The sequence below is a fragment of the Haliaeetus albicilla genome, unplaced genomic scaffold, assembly GCF_947461875.1.
Source record: "Haliaeetus albicilla unplaced genomic scaffold, bHalAlb1.1 scaffold_148, whole genome shotgun sequence".
NCBI lineage: Eukaryota > Metazoa > Chordata > Aves > Accipitriformes > Accipitridae > Haliaeetus > Haliaeetus albicilla.
Window position 1 is genome coordinate 80,876 of NW_027212434.1, and position 16,111 is coordinate 96,986.

General features: G+C 65.1%; 1 protein-coding gene across 1 annotated transcript; it reads right to left on the reverse strand.

The window, feature by feature from the left end:
* Positions 1-3,328: 3,328 nt before the first annotated feature.
* On the reverse strand, positions 3,329-16,069 carry LOC138684095 (mediator of RNA polymerase II transcription subunit 25-like). Its single transcript, XM_069777810.1, is given in 12 exon segments — positions 3,329-3,611; positions 4,958-5,126; positions 5,558-5,776; positions 6,468-6,542; positions 6,627-6,716; positions 9,159-9,347; positions 14,320-14,376; positions 14,378-14,425; positions 14,757-14,814; positions 14,915-15,000; positions 15,306-15,436; positions 15,981-16,069. Coding segments are annotated over 12 exon segments (1,239 nt in total). The 5' UTR covers positions 15,988-16,069; the 3' UTR covers positions 3,329-3,501.
* Between the last annotated feature and the right edge of the window lie 42 nt (positions 16,070-16,111).

Consider the following 16,111-nt stretch of genomic DNA (forward strand, 5'->3'; position numbering starts at 1 on the left):
AGACGCCATAAAAGTCGTAGGGTCTTCCAGATGTTCCTGGGGATTGGTTTGGCTGGTTGAAAAAATGAGGTTTTTCCATAGCCGGGGGTCTGTGCGTTTTGGCTGTTTGTATGATCATTCCCTGTGCTCTAGCGCTTTTGAAAAATACGCTAGATTGAATAGTTAAGCAAACTATGCAAGCCTACGTACTGTACTCACCTGTCGTAAATGAAATTTAGCTCAACCGTGCTTAGGGCGGGGGAATTGTGGGAGGAGAACGGGGAAGAAACGAAACTGTAGGGGGAAGAAACGAAGAAACGAAACTGGAAACTGCACAGAGAAAAGAGAAGAAGCGAAACTGCACGGGAAAAGGGGAGGAAAACGGAACTGGGGAGGAAAACGAAACTGCACAAGGCAATACGTCATGCTTACGCGATCTAACGGGGCAATAGTATATAACCGAGTGTCACGCAGCAAATAAACGGAGAAATCGCTCGATCGACAGTATCTGTGTTGGTCCGTTTTCTCCCCAGGGCGAGTCCCTGGCGACGCGTCGTTTCTCCTAGATTGTCGCGACGGGAAAGCGCGATAGTTTCGGAGCAGAAAAACTCAGGTCACGGTTGAGGAAAACCAACTCCCCGGTAATGCCCGTGCAAAGTCCTTCAACTTGATGATCTTTATGGGGTCCGTATCTCCAGATATTCAAAATCCTTGCCCAAGGCAGGGTGTGGCTTGCATCAATCGAAGGCGCTCGATTTGAGGGGAAAACCCCACTTTTTGGGTACCCCCCAAAAATCGCTCTTGCCATTGCGGGAGGAAAACTGCAAGGGAGGAGGACACGCGTGCGTGGACATCAACAAATGCACAGGCAGGAGGCGAATATTAATGTCGATATGAGCATTAATGTCGATATGAGCATTAATGTCGGTATGAACATTAATGTCGGTATGAATATTAACGTCGGTATGAATATTAACGTCGGTATTTACTGTCTGCTGACCAAGCACCTTCTCTCTGCTGTGTCTCCTGGCACGGGCAGTAAGTTCCTCAAGGTGCTCTGAGATAAATCCATGAGTGTTGGGTCATCGCGGTTCTTCTTGACGTTCAGCCTTGGCCAGGTCCTTCACCATCCCAAAGGAGATATCCCTAGGGAATTTGGGGGGGGGGTGGGAAGGAGACAACCCCTCCCTTTGGAAAGCTCAGGCATCTCCAGGTGCCTCCATGATGCTGCAAGAGCCATCTTCGTCCCTGAGGTAGAGCCGGGGCACAAGTCTGAGGTCTGGTTTTGAGGTCCAAGCTTGGAGACGCCAAGCGCGTGGACAAAACCTCACCTTCCCTCTCTCCCACCCAAGAAACGAGTCCGGTGAATCCTGGAAAAGCCACCTGACCCCCCCCACAACCATCGTTCTGGTGCCCACAGACGACCAGAGCTCGTGGTGGTGGGAGAAGAGCAAAGCCACCTCTCCAAAATCCTCCATGGTGGGATGATGGAGAAAAATAGGTCCATCGTTGCCAAAAAAATAAATAAAATAAAGGAAGTCTTGATGCTCTGCACGCTTCGGGAGAACCACAGGATCCCCGCCTGGTCAAGAGAAGTCCACCGGGAAAGTCCCCCTCGCTCGACGGCGGCATCTACGCTCTTGGAAAGCCACAGGCAACTCAACGTTGGTCAACGCCCATAAACCCCTCCTAGATTTGCTGCTTCTCCTTCGCTATTTGGGCAACGCTGGGCATTTCGCCCACCGGGAATGGGGACCTAATGGGAATCTGCGGCGGTTTGGGGCTTCCTGGTCATCGAATGATCCATCCGAGGAGCGTCGGCGGTGGCGGAGCGATCCCAGCGCTCCCCCAACAGTTGGCAAGATCCGTCCGACTTGACGTTGACCGCTTCCACTCATGGAATGGGTTGGGTTGATCTTTGAACGTCCATCTCCTCCAACCCCAGCCCCGCCATGGGCAGGGACATCTTCCAGGGGACGAGGTTGCTCCTTTGACCTCCTTTATGAGGATCTCCAGGCTTTCCGGAGGCGGCACGGCACCTCCGTGGGGCCGGGAAGAGAATCCCGGAGCTCTGGAGATGCTCGTTTGGCAATACGGGTTCAACGCCACGTTCCACTAAACCTTCATGTGGTCCTGAGAGGTTCCCAACCAGATCCAAGGGTCCTTCCTGGATCCAAGGATCCCTCCCAGATCCACAGGTCCTTCCCGGATCCAAGATTCTTTCCCAGATCCAAGGTTCCCTCCCAGATCCCAGGTTCCCTCCCAGATCCAAGGCTCCTTCCTGGATCCAAGGTTCCTTCCCAGATTCTTTCCCAGATCCCAGGCTCCCTCCCAGATCCCAGATTCTTTCCTATATCCCAGGTTCCCTCCCAGATCCAAGGTTCATTCCCAGATCCCAGGTTCCTTCCCAGATCCAAGATTCTTTCCCAGATCCCAGGTTCCCTCCCAGATCCAAGGCTCCTTCCTGGATCCAAGGTTCCTTCCCAGATTCTTTCCCAGATCCCAGGCTCCCTCCCAGATCCCAGATTCTTTCCTATATCCCAGGTTCCCTCCCAGATCCAAGGTTCATTCCTGGATCCCAGATTCTTTCCCAGACCCAAGGTTCCTTCCCAGATCCCAGGTTCTTTCCCAGATCTCAGGCTCCCTCCCAGATCAAAGGTTCCTCCCCAGATCCAAGATTCTTTCCCAGATCCAAGGTTCCTTCCCAGATTCTTTCCCGGATCCCAGATTCTTTCCCAGATCCAAGGTTCCCTCCCAGATCCCAGGTTCCCTCCCAGATCCAAGGCTCCTTCCCAGATTCTTTCCCGGATCCCAGATTCTTTCCCAGATCCAAGGTTCTTTCCCAGATCCCAGGTTCCCTCCCAGATCCAAGGCTCCTTCCTGGAGCCAAGGTTCCTTCCCAGATTCTTTCCCAGATCCAAGGTTCCTTCCCAGATCCAAGGTTCATTCCTGGATCCCAGATTCTTTCCCAGATCCAAGGTTCCCTCCCAGATCCCAGGTTCATTCCTGGATCCCAGATTCTTTCCCAGATCCCAGGTTCCCTCCCAGATCCCAGGTTCTTTCCTGGATCCCAGATTCTTTCCCAGACCCAAGGTTCCTTCCTGGATCCCAGGTTCCTTCCTGAATCTCAGGCTCCCTCCCAGATCCAAGATTCTTTCCCAGATCCAAGATCCCCCCATGGATCCCAGGTTCCCTCCCACATCCCAGTCTCCCTCCCAGATCCAAGGCTGTTTCCCAGATCCAAGTTTCCTTCCTGGATCCCAAATTCCCTCTCGGATCCCAGATTATTTCCCATATCCCAGATTATTTCCCGGATCCCAGATTATTTCCCAGATCCCAGATTCCCCCCCAGGTCGGAAAACCATTTATTGAGTGCAAAAAATCCCATTGTCAAGAGAAAAGAAGGGAATGCCAAAAAAAGGGGGGGTGGCTGCAGGCTGGGAAGGGTCCCAGCGGTCAGGACCCCCCTGTGGGGGTGTCTCGGGGTGGGGGGGTTCCCCCTGGGGGGGTCCCGGGCCCCCCCTAGATGAGATCCATGAGGATGTCCTCCTCCATCACGCTGGGCGCCTGGACCGGCTGCAGCCCCGGCTGGGGGACGGGACCCCGGGGGCCGGGGGGCAACAGCATCTGACCTGGGGGGGGGGGGGGGAAAGGCATGGGGTTTGGGGGGGTCCTGAAAGGGTCTGAGGGTCCCCAGGCTTCCCAGGGGTAGGTTTGGGGGTCCCCAGGCTTCCCAAGGGCAGGTTTGGGGGGGTCCTGGCAGGATCTGGGGGTCCCCAGGGGCAGGTCTGGGGGGGTCTTGGCAGGGTCTGGGGGTCCCCAGGGCTCCCAAGGGCAGGTTTGGGGGGGTCCTAGCAGGGTGTGGGGTCCCCAGGGGCAGGTTTGGGGGGGTCCTGGCAAGATCTGGGGGTCCCTAGGGCTCCCAGGGGCAGGTCTGGGGGGGGTCCTGAAAGGGTCTGGGGGTCCCCAGGGGCAGGTTTGGGGGTGTCCTGGCAGGGTCTGGGGGTCCCCAGGGCTCCCAAGGGCAGGTTTGAGGGGGTCCTGAAAGGGTCTGGGGGTCCCCAGGGGCAGGCTTCGGGGGGTCCTGGCAGGATCTGGGGGTCCCCAGGCTTCCCAGGGGCAGGGTTGGGGGGGTCGGGGCAGGGTCTGGGGGTCCCCAGGGGCAGGTTTAGGGGGGTCCTGGCAGGATCTGGGGGTCCCCAGGATTCCCACAGGCAGGTTTGGGGGGGTCCTGAAAGGGTCTGGGGGTCCCCAGGGCTCCCAGGGGCAGGTCTGGGGGGGTCCTGGCAGGGTCTGGGGGTCCCCAGGGGCAGTTTGGGGTCCCCGGGGCAGTTTGGGGGTCTCAAGAGTAGTTAAGGGGGGGCCCTGGGGCAGTTAAGGGGATCTCAGGGGCAGTTTAGGGGGTCCCAGGGCAGTTGGAGGGTCCTGGGGGCAGGTGGGGGGGGGGTCCCAGGGGCAGTTAGGGGACCCCTGAGGCAGTTTGGGGGTCCTGGGGGCAGTTGGGGGGACCCCAGGGGCAGTTGGGAAGGTATTTGGGGCAGGTAAGGGGGTATTGGGGGGGTCCCAGGGGCAATCAGGGGAACCCTGGGGCAGTTGGGGGGTCCTGGGGGCAGTTAAGGGGGGGGCCTGGGGCAGTTAGAAAGGTATTTGGGGCAGGTAAGGGGGTATTGGGGGGGTCTCAGGGGCAATTAGGGGACCCCTGGGGCAATTAGGGGGTCCCGGGGGCAGGTGGGGGGGACCCCAGGGGCAGTTGGGGGACCCCAGGGGCAGTTAAGGGGGGGGGGGTCCTGGGGGCAGTTAAAAGGAGGGGGGCCCTGGGGCGGTTAGGAAGGTATCTGGGGCAGTTAAGGGGGTATTGGGGGCAGTTAAGGGGGTATTGGGGGGGGGGGTCCCGGGGGCAATTAGGGGGTCCCGGGGGCAATTAGGGGACCTCCTGGGGAAATTTGGGGGTCCCGGGGGCAGTTTAGGGGTGACTCACCTGGGAGGGGGGCGCGGGGGGGTCCCAGTTGCCCCGGCCAGGCTTGCCCCGGGGGGGGGTGCAGGAGGGGTAATTGCCCCTGCCCCAGAGCTTGGTGGGGCAGCAGGGGCTGCGCCGGGGGCTGCAGGTGGTGGAGGGGCTGCGCCGGGGGGGGGACACCCCCCTGGGGCTGGGGGGGGGAAAAAGGGGGGGGGGGTGTCAGGGGGGGGCCCCCCCCAATGTTGGCAAAAATGGGGGGCTGCCCCCCCCCACCCCGGCCACCGCTGGGGCTGTTATTGCCCCCCCTGGGGCTGTTATTGCCCTCCTTTCTTCAAGGGGGGTGTTATTGCCCCCCCCCCAAATTCCTTAAATCCAGGATTTCCCCCCCCCAAGTCTTCAACCCCCCCCAAATCCCCCCAACCAGTATTGGGGGGGGGGTCTCAAAGCCCCCCCCATTAATAGGAGCAGTTCCCCCCCTCAAAAGCAACCAGCCATTAAATGGGGGTGTCGCTGCCCCCCAAAAATCATTGGGGGGGGGCAACACTTGACACCCCCACCCCCCTCATTTTGAGGGGGGGTCCCCTTTTTTTTTGGGGGGGGGGGGCTCCCCCCGTTACTCACCGGCTGCTGACTCAGCAGGAGGCTGCGGAGTTGGGGGTTGGCGCCGGGATTTTGGGGGCGCAGCAGGGCCCCCCCGGCCTGGTTGGTTTGGGGGGGGCCAGTTTGGGGGGGTCCTGGAGCTGGGGGGGCCGGGGGGGGCGCAGGGGCAGCCGGGGGGGCCGGGGGGGGCTGCGCTTGCTGTTGGCTGGCAGCTGCCTGCTGCTGGGCTCGGAGCTGTAACTGGGGGGGGGGCACGAAAAATAGGGGTGTTGGGGGGCTGGACACCCCCAAATTTGACCCAAAAGACTAAAGGTGCCCCCCCCGAAATGCCCCCAGCCCCCCCTCAAGCACAGGGTACCCCCAAATTCCCCCCCTTGCCTCTCAGGGCCCCCCCCCAAATAAGCCAGGGTGCCCCCAAAACACCCAGGGTGCCCCCCAAATCCCTTACTGGTTCTCAGGGACCCCCCCAAATAAGTCGGGGCCCCCCCCAAATGCCCTGTTGGTCCCCAGGCCCCCCCCAAATAAGCCGGGGTGCCCCCAAAAAACCCAGGGTGCCCCCCAAATCCCTTCCTGGTTCTCAGGGGCCCCCCCCAAATAAGTCAGGGCCCCCCCAAATCCCACTCTGGTCCTCAGGCCCCCGCTCAAATAACCCAGGGTCCCCCCAAAAAACCCCATCCTGGTTCTCAGGGCCCCCCCCCAGATAAGTCAGGGCCCCCCCAAATACCCTGTTGGTCCTCAGGCCCCCCCCCTCAAATAACCCAGGGTCCCCCCCAAATGCCCTCCCGGTCCTCAAAGTCACCCCAAATCCCCCCAAAATCCACCCCCAGCTCCAGGGGATACCCTCAAAATAGCCCCAAGACCCCCCCCCCAGCCCCAGGGCCCCCCCCCCCCCCAAAAATCCCCCCCCCACAAAAATCCCCCCCCCCCAGACCAGGCTCTGCTGCCGCTGCTGCTCCTCCATGATGCCGACCGTGGCCATGCCCGGGCTCACCTGCTGCCCCGTCATCTGGGGGGGGCACAGGGATGAGCTGGGGGGGTCCCAAGGGCACCCCTAGACCCCCCCTCATCCCAAATTGTCCTCCCCCCTTACCTGCGGCTGCACCCCCGAAGTCACGGGGAGGGTCCCCGGTTGCTTTGGTAGGAAAGAGGGGGCACCGGGCACGGGGGCTGAGCCCCCCAACTGTGGGGAGAAAAGGAATTTGGCGGGGGGGGCAGCACTCCCTACCCCAAGGGGGATTGGGGGGGGCAGTTGGGGGGCAGAAAAGACCACCCTGGGGGGGCTGGGGGCACTTGGGGGGCAGAAAAGACCACCCGGGGGGGGGGCTGGGGGCATTTGGGGGCAGAAAAGACCACCTTGGGGGGGCTGGGGGCTCTTGGGGGGCAGAAAAGACCACCCTGGGGGGGCTGGGGGCACTTGGGGGGCAGAAAAGACCACCCGGGGGGGGGCTGGGGGCACTTGGGGGGCAGAAAAGACCACCCTGGGGGGGGCTGGGAGCACTTGGGGGGCAGAAAAGACCACCCTGGGGGGGCTGGGGGCAGAAAAGACCACCCTGGGGGGGGCTGGGGGCACTTGGGGGGCAGAAAAGACCACCCTGGGGGGGCTGGGGGCAGAAAAGACCACCCTGGGGGGGGCTGGGGGCACTTGGGGGGCAGAAAAGACCACCCTGGGGGGGCTGGGGGCAGAAAAGACCACCCTGGGGGGGGCTGGGGGCACTTGGGGGGCAGAAAAGACCACCCTGGGGGGGGCTGGGGGCACTTGCGGGGCAGAAAAGACCACCCTGGGGGGGGGGGTGGGGGCACTTGGGGAGCAGAAAAGACCAAGCTGGGGGGGGGCTGGGGGCATTTGGGGGCAGAAAAGACCACCCTGGGGGGGGCTGGGGGCACTTGCGGGGCAGAAAAGACCACCCTGGGGGGGGGTGGGGGCACTTGGGGGGCAGAAAAGACCAAGCTGGGGGGGGGCTGGGGGCATTTGGGGGCAGAAAAGACCACCCTGGGGGGGGCTGGGGGCACTTGGGGGGCAGAAAAGACCACCCCGGGGGGGCTGGGGGCAGAAAAGACCACCCTGGGGGGGCTGGGGGCACTTGGGGGGTAGAAAAGACCCTTTGTAAGGGTGTTTGGGGGGGCCCTAGGGGCTGGTGGGGGGAAAGGGGGGGCCCTGGGTGCCCCGTGGGGGTTCTGTGGGTGATTTGGGTGGGTGGGGGGGTCATTGGGTGGCCTGAGGTGGGGGGGCTAGGGAGCCGTGGGTGTCCCCGTGGGGGCTGTGGGTGCCTGGGGAGGGTCTGCGGGTGCCCTGGGAATCGGGGGGGTGGTCTGTGGTTGCCCCAAAGTGGGGACATGGGGAACTGTGGGTGCCCCGGGGTTTCTGTGGGTCCCCTGTGGGGACTGTGGGTGCCCCCGTGGGGGCTGTGGGTGCCCTGTGGGGGCTGTGGGTGCCTGGGGAGGTGCTGTGGGTGCCCCCGTGGGGGCTGTGGGTGCTGCAAGAGGGTCTGTGGGTGCTGCAAGAGGGTCTGTGGGTGCCCTAGGAATTGGGGGGGTGGTCTGTGGTTGCCCCAAAGTGGGGACATGGGGAACTGTGGGTACCCCTGTGGGTGCTGTGGGTGCCGTGGGTGCCCCCGTGGGGGCTGTGGGTGCCTGGGGAGGGGCTGTGGGTGCTGCAAGAGGGTCTGTGGGTGCCCTAGGAATTGGGGGGGTGGTCTGTGGTTGCCCCAAAGTGGGGACATGGGGAACTGTGGGTGCCCCGGGGTTTCCGTGGGTCCCCTGTGGGGGCTGTGGGTGCCCCCGTAGGGGCTGTGGGTGCCCTGTGGGGGCTGTGGGTGCCTGGGGAGGTGCTGTGGGTGCCCCCGTGGGGGCTGTGGGTGCCTGGGGAGGGGCTGTGGGTGCTGCAAGAGGGTCTGTGGGTGCCCTAGGAATTGGGGGGGTGGTCTGTGGTTGCCCCAAAGTGGGGACATGGGGAACTGTGGGTACCCCTGTGGGTGCTGTGGGTGCCCTGTGGGTGCTGTGGGTGCCCCCGTGGGGGCTGTGGGTGCCTGGGGAGGGGCTGTGGGTGCTGCAAGAGGGTCTGCGGGTGCCCTGGGAATCGGGGGGGTGGTCTGTGGTTGCCCCAAAGTGGGGACATGGGGAACTGTGGGTGCCCCGGGGTTTCTGTGGGTCCCCTGTGGGGACTGTGGGTGCCCTGTGGGGGCTGTGGGTGCCTGGGGAGGTGCTGTGGGTGCCCCCGTGGGGGCTGTGGGTGCTGCAAGAGGGTCTGTGGGTGCCCTAGGAATTGGGGGGGTGGTCTGTGGTTGCCCCAAAGTGGGGACATGGGGAACTGTGGGTGCCCCGGGGTTTCTGTGGGTCCCCTGTGGGGACTGTGGGTGCCCTGTGGGGGCTGTGGGTGCCTGGGGAGGTGCTGTGGGTGCCCCCGTGGGGGCTGTGGGTGCTGCAAGAGGGTCTGTGGGTGCCCTAGGAATTGGGGGGGTGGTCTGTGGTTGCCCCAAAGTGGGGACATGGGGAACTGTGGGTGCCCCGGGGTTTCCGTGGGTCCCCTGTGGGGGCTGTGGGTGCCCCCGTGGGGGCTGTGGGTGCCCTGGGGAGGGTCTGTGGGTGCCCCCCAGGGTGTGGGGGGGTGGGGGGGGGTCCTCACGCTGCGCTGCTGCTCGATCTTCTGCTGCTGGACCTGCTTGTGGTTGGTGATGACCTGGCGGATGCCGTTGACGAAGCCGCTCTGGTCGTAGGGGATGAGCCCCATGAAGATTTTCTTCTTGGAGGAGTAGAGGAGCATCAGGACGCGAACTTCGCAGGGCGCCGTGTGCGGGAAGTGCACGCAGCCCGCCTGGGGACACGGGGACACGCGTGACGACGGGGACACGGACACACAACACGCGTGGGGACGTGGGGACAGGGACACGGACACGCAGCCCGCCTGGGGACACGGGGACACGGACACACAACACGCGTGGGGACGTGGGGACAGGGACACGGACACGCAGCCCGCCTGGGGACACGCGTGAGGGACGGGGACACGGACACACAACACGCGTGGGGGCGTGGGGACAGGGACACGGACACGCAGCACGCCTGGGGACACGGGGACACGCATGAGGGACGGGGACACGGACACACAACACGCGTGGGGACGTGGGGACAGGGACACAGACACGCAGCCCGCCTGGGGACACGGGGACACGCATGAGGGATGGGGACACGGACACACAACACGCGTGGGGACGTGGGGACAGGGACACGGACACGCAGCCCGCCTGGGGACACGGGGACACGCGTGAGGGATGGGGACACGGACACACAACACGCGTGGGGACGTGGGGACAGGGACACGGACACGCAGCCCGCCTGGGGACACGGGGACACGGACACACAGCACATGTGGGGACGTGGGGACAGGGACACGGACACGCAGCCCGCCTGGGGACACGCGTGAGGGACGGGGACACGGACACACAACACACGTGGGGGCGTGGGGACAGGGACACGGACACGCAGCACGCCTGGGGACACGGGGACACGCGTGAGGGACGGGGACACGGACACACAACACGCGTGGGGACGTGGGGACAGGGACACGGACACGCAGCCCGCCTGGGGACACGGGGACACGCATGAGGGATGGGGACACGGACACACAACACGCGTGGGGACGTGGGGACAGGGACACGGACACGCAGCCCGCCTGGGGACACGGGGACACGGACACACAACACGCGTGGGGACGTGGGGACAGGGACACGGACACGCAGCCCGCCTGGGGACACGCGTGAGGGACGGGGACACGGACACAGAGCACACGTGGGGACACGGGTGAGGGATGGGGACACGGACATGGACACACAGCACGTGTGGGGACGTGGGGACAGGGACACGGACACGCAGCCTGCCTGGGGACACGGGGACACGCGTGAGGGACAGGGACACGGACACGCAGCATGTCTCCGGACACGGGTGAGGGATGGGGACACAGACACGCAGCACGTGTGGGGACACAGGTGAGGGACGGGGACACGGACACACAGCACATGTGGGGACATGGGGACAGGGACATGGACACGCAGCACGTGGGGACATGGGTGAGGGACGGGGACACGGACACGCAGCACGCGTGGGGACATGGGGACAGGGACATGGACACACAGCCTGCCTGGGGACGTGGGGACACGGGTGAGGGACGGGGACATGGACACGCAGCACATCTGGGGACACGGGTTAGGGACGGGGACACGGACACAACATGTGTGGGGACGTGGGGACAGGGACACGGACACACAGCATGTCTGCAGACACAGGTGAGGGTTGGGGACACGGACACACAACACGTGTGGGGACATGGGTGAGGGATGGGGACATGGACACGCAGCACGCCTGGGGACATGGGGACAGGAACATGCAGCCCGCCTGGGGACACGGGGACACGGGTGAGGGACAGGGATACAGACACGCAGCATGTCTGGGGACATGGGTGAGGGACGGGGACACGGACACGCAGCACATGTGGGGATGCGGGGACACGGGTGAGGGACAGGGACACGGACACACAACACACGTGGGGACGTGGGGACAGGGACACGGACATGTAGCCCGCCTGGGGACGCCGGGACACGTGTGAGGGACAGCGACACGGACACGGACACACAGCATGCGTGGGAACACGGGTGAGGGATGGAGACATGGACATGCAGCATGTCTGGGGACAGGGACACGGACACGCAGCCCGCCTGGAGACGCGGGGACACGGGTGAGGGATGGGGACATGGACACGCAGCACGTGTGGGGACACGGGTGAGGGACGGGGACACGGACACGCAGCATGTCTGGGGATGTGGGGACATGGACATGCAGCCTGCCTGGGGACAGGGACACGGGTGAGGGATGGGGACACAGACACGCAGCACGCATGGGGACATGGGTGAGGGACGGGGACATGGATACGGACACGCAGCACGCGTGGGGACATGCGGACAGGGACATGGACACGCAGCCTGCCTGGGGACACAGGGACATGGGTGAGGGATGGGGACACAGACATGCAGCCCACCTGGGGACGTGGGGACACGGGTGAGGGACGGGGACATGGACACGCAGCATGTGTGGAGACATGGGTGAGGGATGGGGGACACGGACACACAACATGTGTGGGGAACGGGGACAGGGACACAGACATGCAGTACACCTGGGCACATGGGGACACGCGTGAGGGACGGGGACACGGACACGCAGCACGCGTGGGGACACGGGTGAGGGACGGGGACATGGACACGCAGCATGCGTGGGGACACGGGTGAGGGACGGGGACACGGACACACAACACGCCTGGGGACACAGGGAGAGGGACACGGACACGCAGCCCGCGGGGAGACACGGGTGAGGGATGGGGACACGGACACGCAGCCCGCGTGGGGACACGGGTGAGGGATGGGGACACGGACACACAACACGCCTGGGGACACGGGGAGAGGGACACGGACACGCAGCCCGCGGGGGGACACGGGTGAGGGATGGGGACACGGACACGCAGCACGCGTGGGGACACGGGTGAGGGATGGGGACACGGACACACAACACGCCTGGGGACACGGGGAGAGGGACACGGACACGCAGCCCGCGGGGGGACACGGGTGAGGGATGGGGACACGGACACGCAGCACGCGTGGGGACACGGGTGAGGGATGGGGACACGGACACACAACACGCCTGGGGACACGGGGAGAGGGACACGGACACGCAGCCCACAGGGGGACACGGGTGAGGGATGGGGACACAGACACGCAGCACACGTGGGGACACGGGTGAGGGACGGGGACACGGACACACAACACGTGTGGGGACACGGGTGAGGGACGGGGACACGGACACACAACACGCCTGGGGACACAGGGAGAGGGACACGGACACGCAGCCCGTGGGGAGACACGGGTGAGGGATGGGGACACGGACACGCAGCACGCGTGGGGACACGGGTGAGGGATAGGGACACGGACACACAACACGCCTGGGGACACGGGGAGAGGGACACGGACACGCAGCCCGCGTGGGGACACGGGTGAGGGATGGGGACACGGACACACAACACGCCTGGGGACACGGGGAGAGGGACACGGACACGCAGCCCGCGGGGGGACACGGGTGAGGGATGGGGACACGGACACACAGCACGCGTGGGGACACGGGTGAGGGATGGGGACATGGACACACAACACGCCTGGGACACGGGGAGAGGGACACGGACACGCAGCCCGCGTGGGGACACGGGTGAGGGATGGGGACACGGACACACAACACGCCTGGGGACACGGGGAGAGGGACACGGACACGCAGCCCGCGGGGGGACACGGGTGAGGGATGGGGACACGGACACGCAGCACGCGTGGGGACACGGGTGAGGGATGGGGACACGGACACACAACACGCCTGGGGACACGGGGAGAGGGACACGGACACGCAGCCCGCGGGGGGACACGGGTGAGGGATGGGGACACGGACACGCAGCACGCGTGGGGACACGGGTGAGGGATGGGGACACGGACACACAACACGCCTGGGGACACGGGGAGAGGGACACGGACACGCAGCCCGCGGGGGGACACGGGTGAGGGATGGGGACACGGACACGCAGCACGCGTGGGGACACGGGTGAGGGATGGGGACACGGACACACAACACGCCTGGGGACACGGGGAGAGGGACACGGACACGCAGCCCACGGGGGGACACGGGTGAGGGATGGGGACACGGACACACAACATGCCTGGGGACACGGTGAGAGGGACACGGGACACGCAGCCCGCGGGGGGGACACGGGTGAGGGATGGGGACACGGACACACAGCACGCGTGGGGACACGGGTGAGGGATGGGGACACGGACACACAACACGCCTGGGACACGGGGAGAGGGACACGGACACGCAGCCCGCGTGGGGACACGGGTGAGGGATGGGGACACGGACACACAACACGCCTGGGGACACGGGGAGAGGGACACGGACACGCAGCCCGCGGGGGGACACGGTGAGGGATGGGGACACGGACACACAACACGCCTGGGGACACGGGGAGAGGGACACGGAGACGCAGCCCGCGGGGGGACACGGGTGAGGGATGGGGACACGGACACGCAGCACGCGTGGGACACGGGTGAGGGATGGGGACACGGACACACAACACGCCTGGGACACGGGGAGAGGGACACGGACACGCAGCCCGCGGGGGGACACGGGTGAGGGATGGGGACACGGACACGCAGCACGCGTGGGGACACGGGTGAGGGATGGGGACACGGACACACAACACGCCTGGGGACACGGGGAGAGGGACACGGACACGCAGCCACGGGGGGACACGGGTGAGGGATGGGGACACGGACACACAACATGCCTGGGGACACGGGGAGAGGGACACGGACACGCAGCCCGCGTGGGGACACGGGTGAGGGATGGGGACACGGACACACAACACGCCTGGGGACACGGGGAGAGGGACACGGACACGCAGCCCGCGTGGGGACACGGGTGAGGGATGGGGACACGGACACGCAGCACGCGTGGGGACATGGGGACACGGGTGAGGGACGGGGAGTTTTGGGGGGTCCCCAGTGGTTTCGGGGACCCCGGGGGGTCCCGACGGAGCCGTTGCCCGAGGCTGGGGGATGCTGGTGACCAAGGAGGAACAAAGAGGAACGGGGGGGGGGCTGTAAGGGGACCTGGGGGGGGGGGTGTGACAGGAGAATTTTGGGGGTCCCCAAGGCGTTGGGGGGGTCCCCAGGGAGTTTTGGGGGGGTCCCGGGGGGGGTCCTTACGAAGCCGTTGCCCATGATGCGGTAAAGGCCCTTGAGCGACTCCAGGTCCTTGTTGTGAAGTGAACTGGACCATGCGGGAGTTTCGGAAGAGGGGTCCCAGCGTGGTCTGGGGGGGGGACGACACACACAGTGGGGGGGGTCAGTGACACCCCCAAACCCCCCAGGGGTCAGGGGGACCCCAAATCCTTCTGGGGGGGGAGTCAAGGACCCCCCAAATCTGCTTGGGGCATTGGATCAAGGAAACCCCGAAACCCATCTAAGGGGTCCCAAATATTTTTTGAGAAGATCAAAGCCCCCCCCCCCCCCCCCCAATGAATATGGGGACCCCCAAAATCTCTTCAGCCCCACTCGGAGGGGGAGGGGGGCAAGGACACCCCCCGAGGTGAACCCCAAAATTGGGGTCAGGACCCCCCCCCCCCCCCAAAAAAAACCCTCACCAGGAGCTGCTGCGGGATCAGCTGCATGATCAGCTTCTGCGGCCACTGGTCTGTTTTCCTGGGGGAAAAAAGGGGGTGACCCTGGGGGTCCCCATGACCCCCCCCCCCAGACCCTTCTTGCCCCCCCCCAGACCCCCCCAGACCCCCCCCCCACTCACAAATTTTCCCCGGCGTTGACGTAGACCTGACACGGCAGCGACCGAGTCAGCTTCGTGCTGGAATCCACCGAGGCCGGCTTGGGTTTCTGGGGGGGGGGGACACAGAAAAATTAGGGGTGGGGGGGCACAGAAAAATTTAGGGGGGGTCACGGAGGAATTTGGGGGGGGGTACGGAAAAATTTAGGGGGGGGTGCACCCCAACATCCCCCCCGGGTGCCCTCAGAGAGCCCCAACCCTCCGTTGAGCATCCACAGACCCCCCCCCCAATCCTCCTCCTGGGGGTCCGCCCCCCCCCCCCAGCACCCTTGGGACACCCCCCCCAGCACCCCAGACCCCCCCCCCCAGCACCCTTGGGACCCCCCCCCCCCCCCCGCCGCTTCCCAATTCTCACCTCTTGCCACTCCAGCACCCCGCTCCACGCCAGCACCTTGTTGCTCACCGACTGTTGGGGTCCGGGAGGGGGGCGGCCCCCAAGGGGGGGGGCAGCGGGTTGGGGGGTGACGCTGCTGGGGGGGCCCCCCGCTTGGCTGGGGGGGGGGGGACACACACGACATCATGACCTGCCTGTGGTCGCCCCCCCCAGTTTTACAGTATTGCTATAGGACCCCCCCCCCCCCCCCAAAAAAAAAGCTCAGCCCACCCATAGGGACCCCCCCCACCCAGGGACCCCCCCCCCCAAAAAAACTCAGCCCACCCCTAGGGACCCCCCCCCCCCCCCCCCAAGGACCCCCCCCCAGACACCCATGGCCATAGAGACATGGCGGGGGGGGCCCAAGCTGGGCTGTGCCCCCCCCCAATTCTTCCCCCCCCCCCATATAAACACAGAAGGGGGACCCCCAGCTAAAATCCCCCTCCCCAGCTATACACACCACGGGGGGGGCCCCCAAACTGGTGTGACCCCCCCCAAAAACCCATACACAAATTACGGGGGGGCCCCCAGAGTGGTGTGACCCCCCCCCTCTCCAAATCACAGCCACCCTTGGGGGGGACGACACCCCAAAATTTAAGCCCTGCGCTTCCCCTAAATCCGTGCCTCCCCCCCCCCCCAAAAAAAAAAAATCCATACGTACCATGGGGGGGGCACCGGGCTGGGCGGGGGGCTGCCCGGGGGCGGGGGGCAGAAGACCGGCGGCGGGGGGGGGGGCCCGGTTTGGGTTGGGGGGGCAATTTGGGGGCCAAGGAGGAGATGGGGCCGGT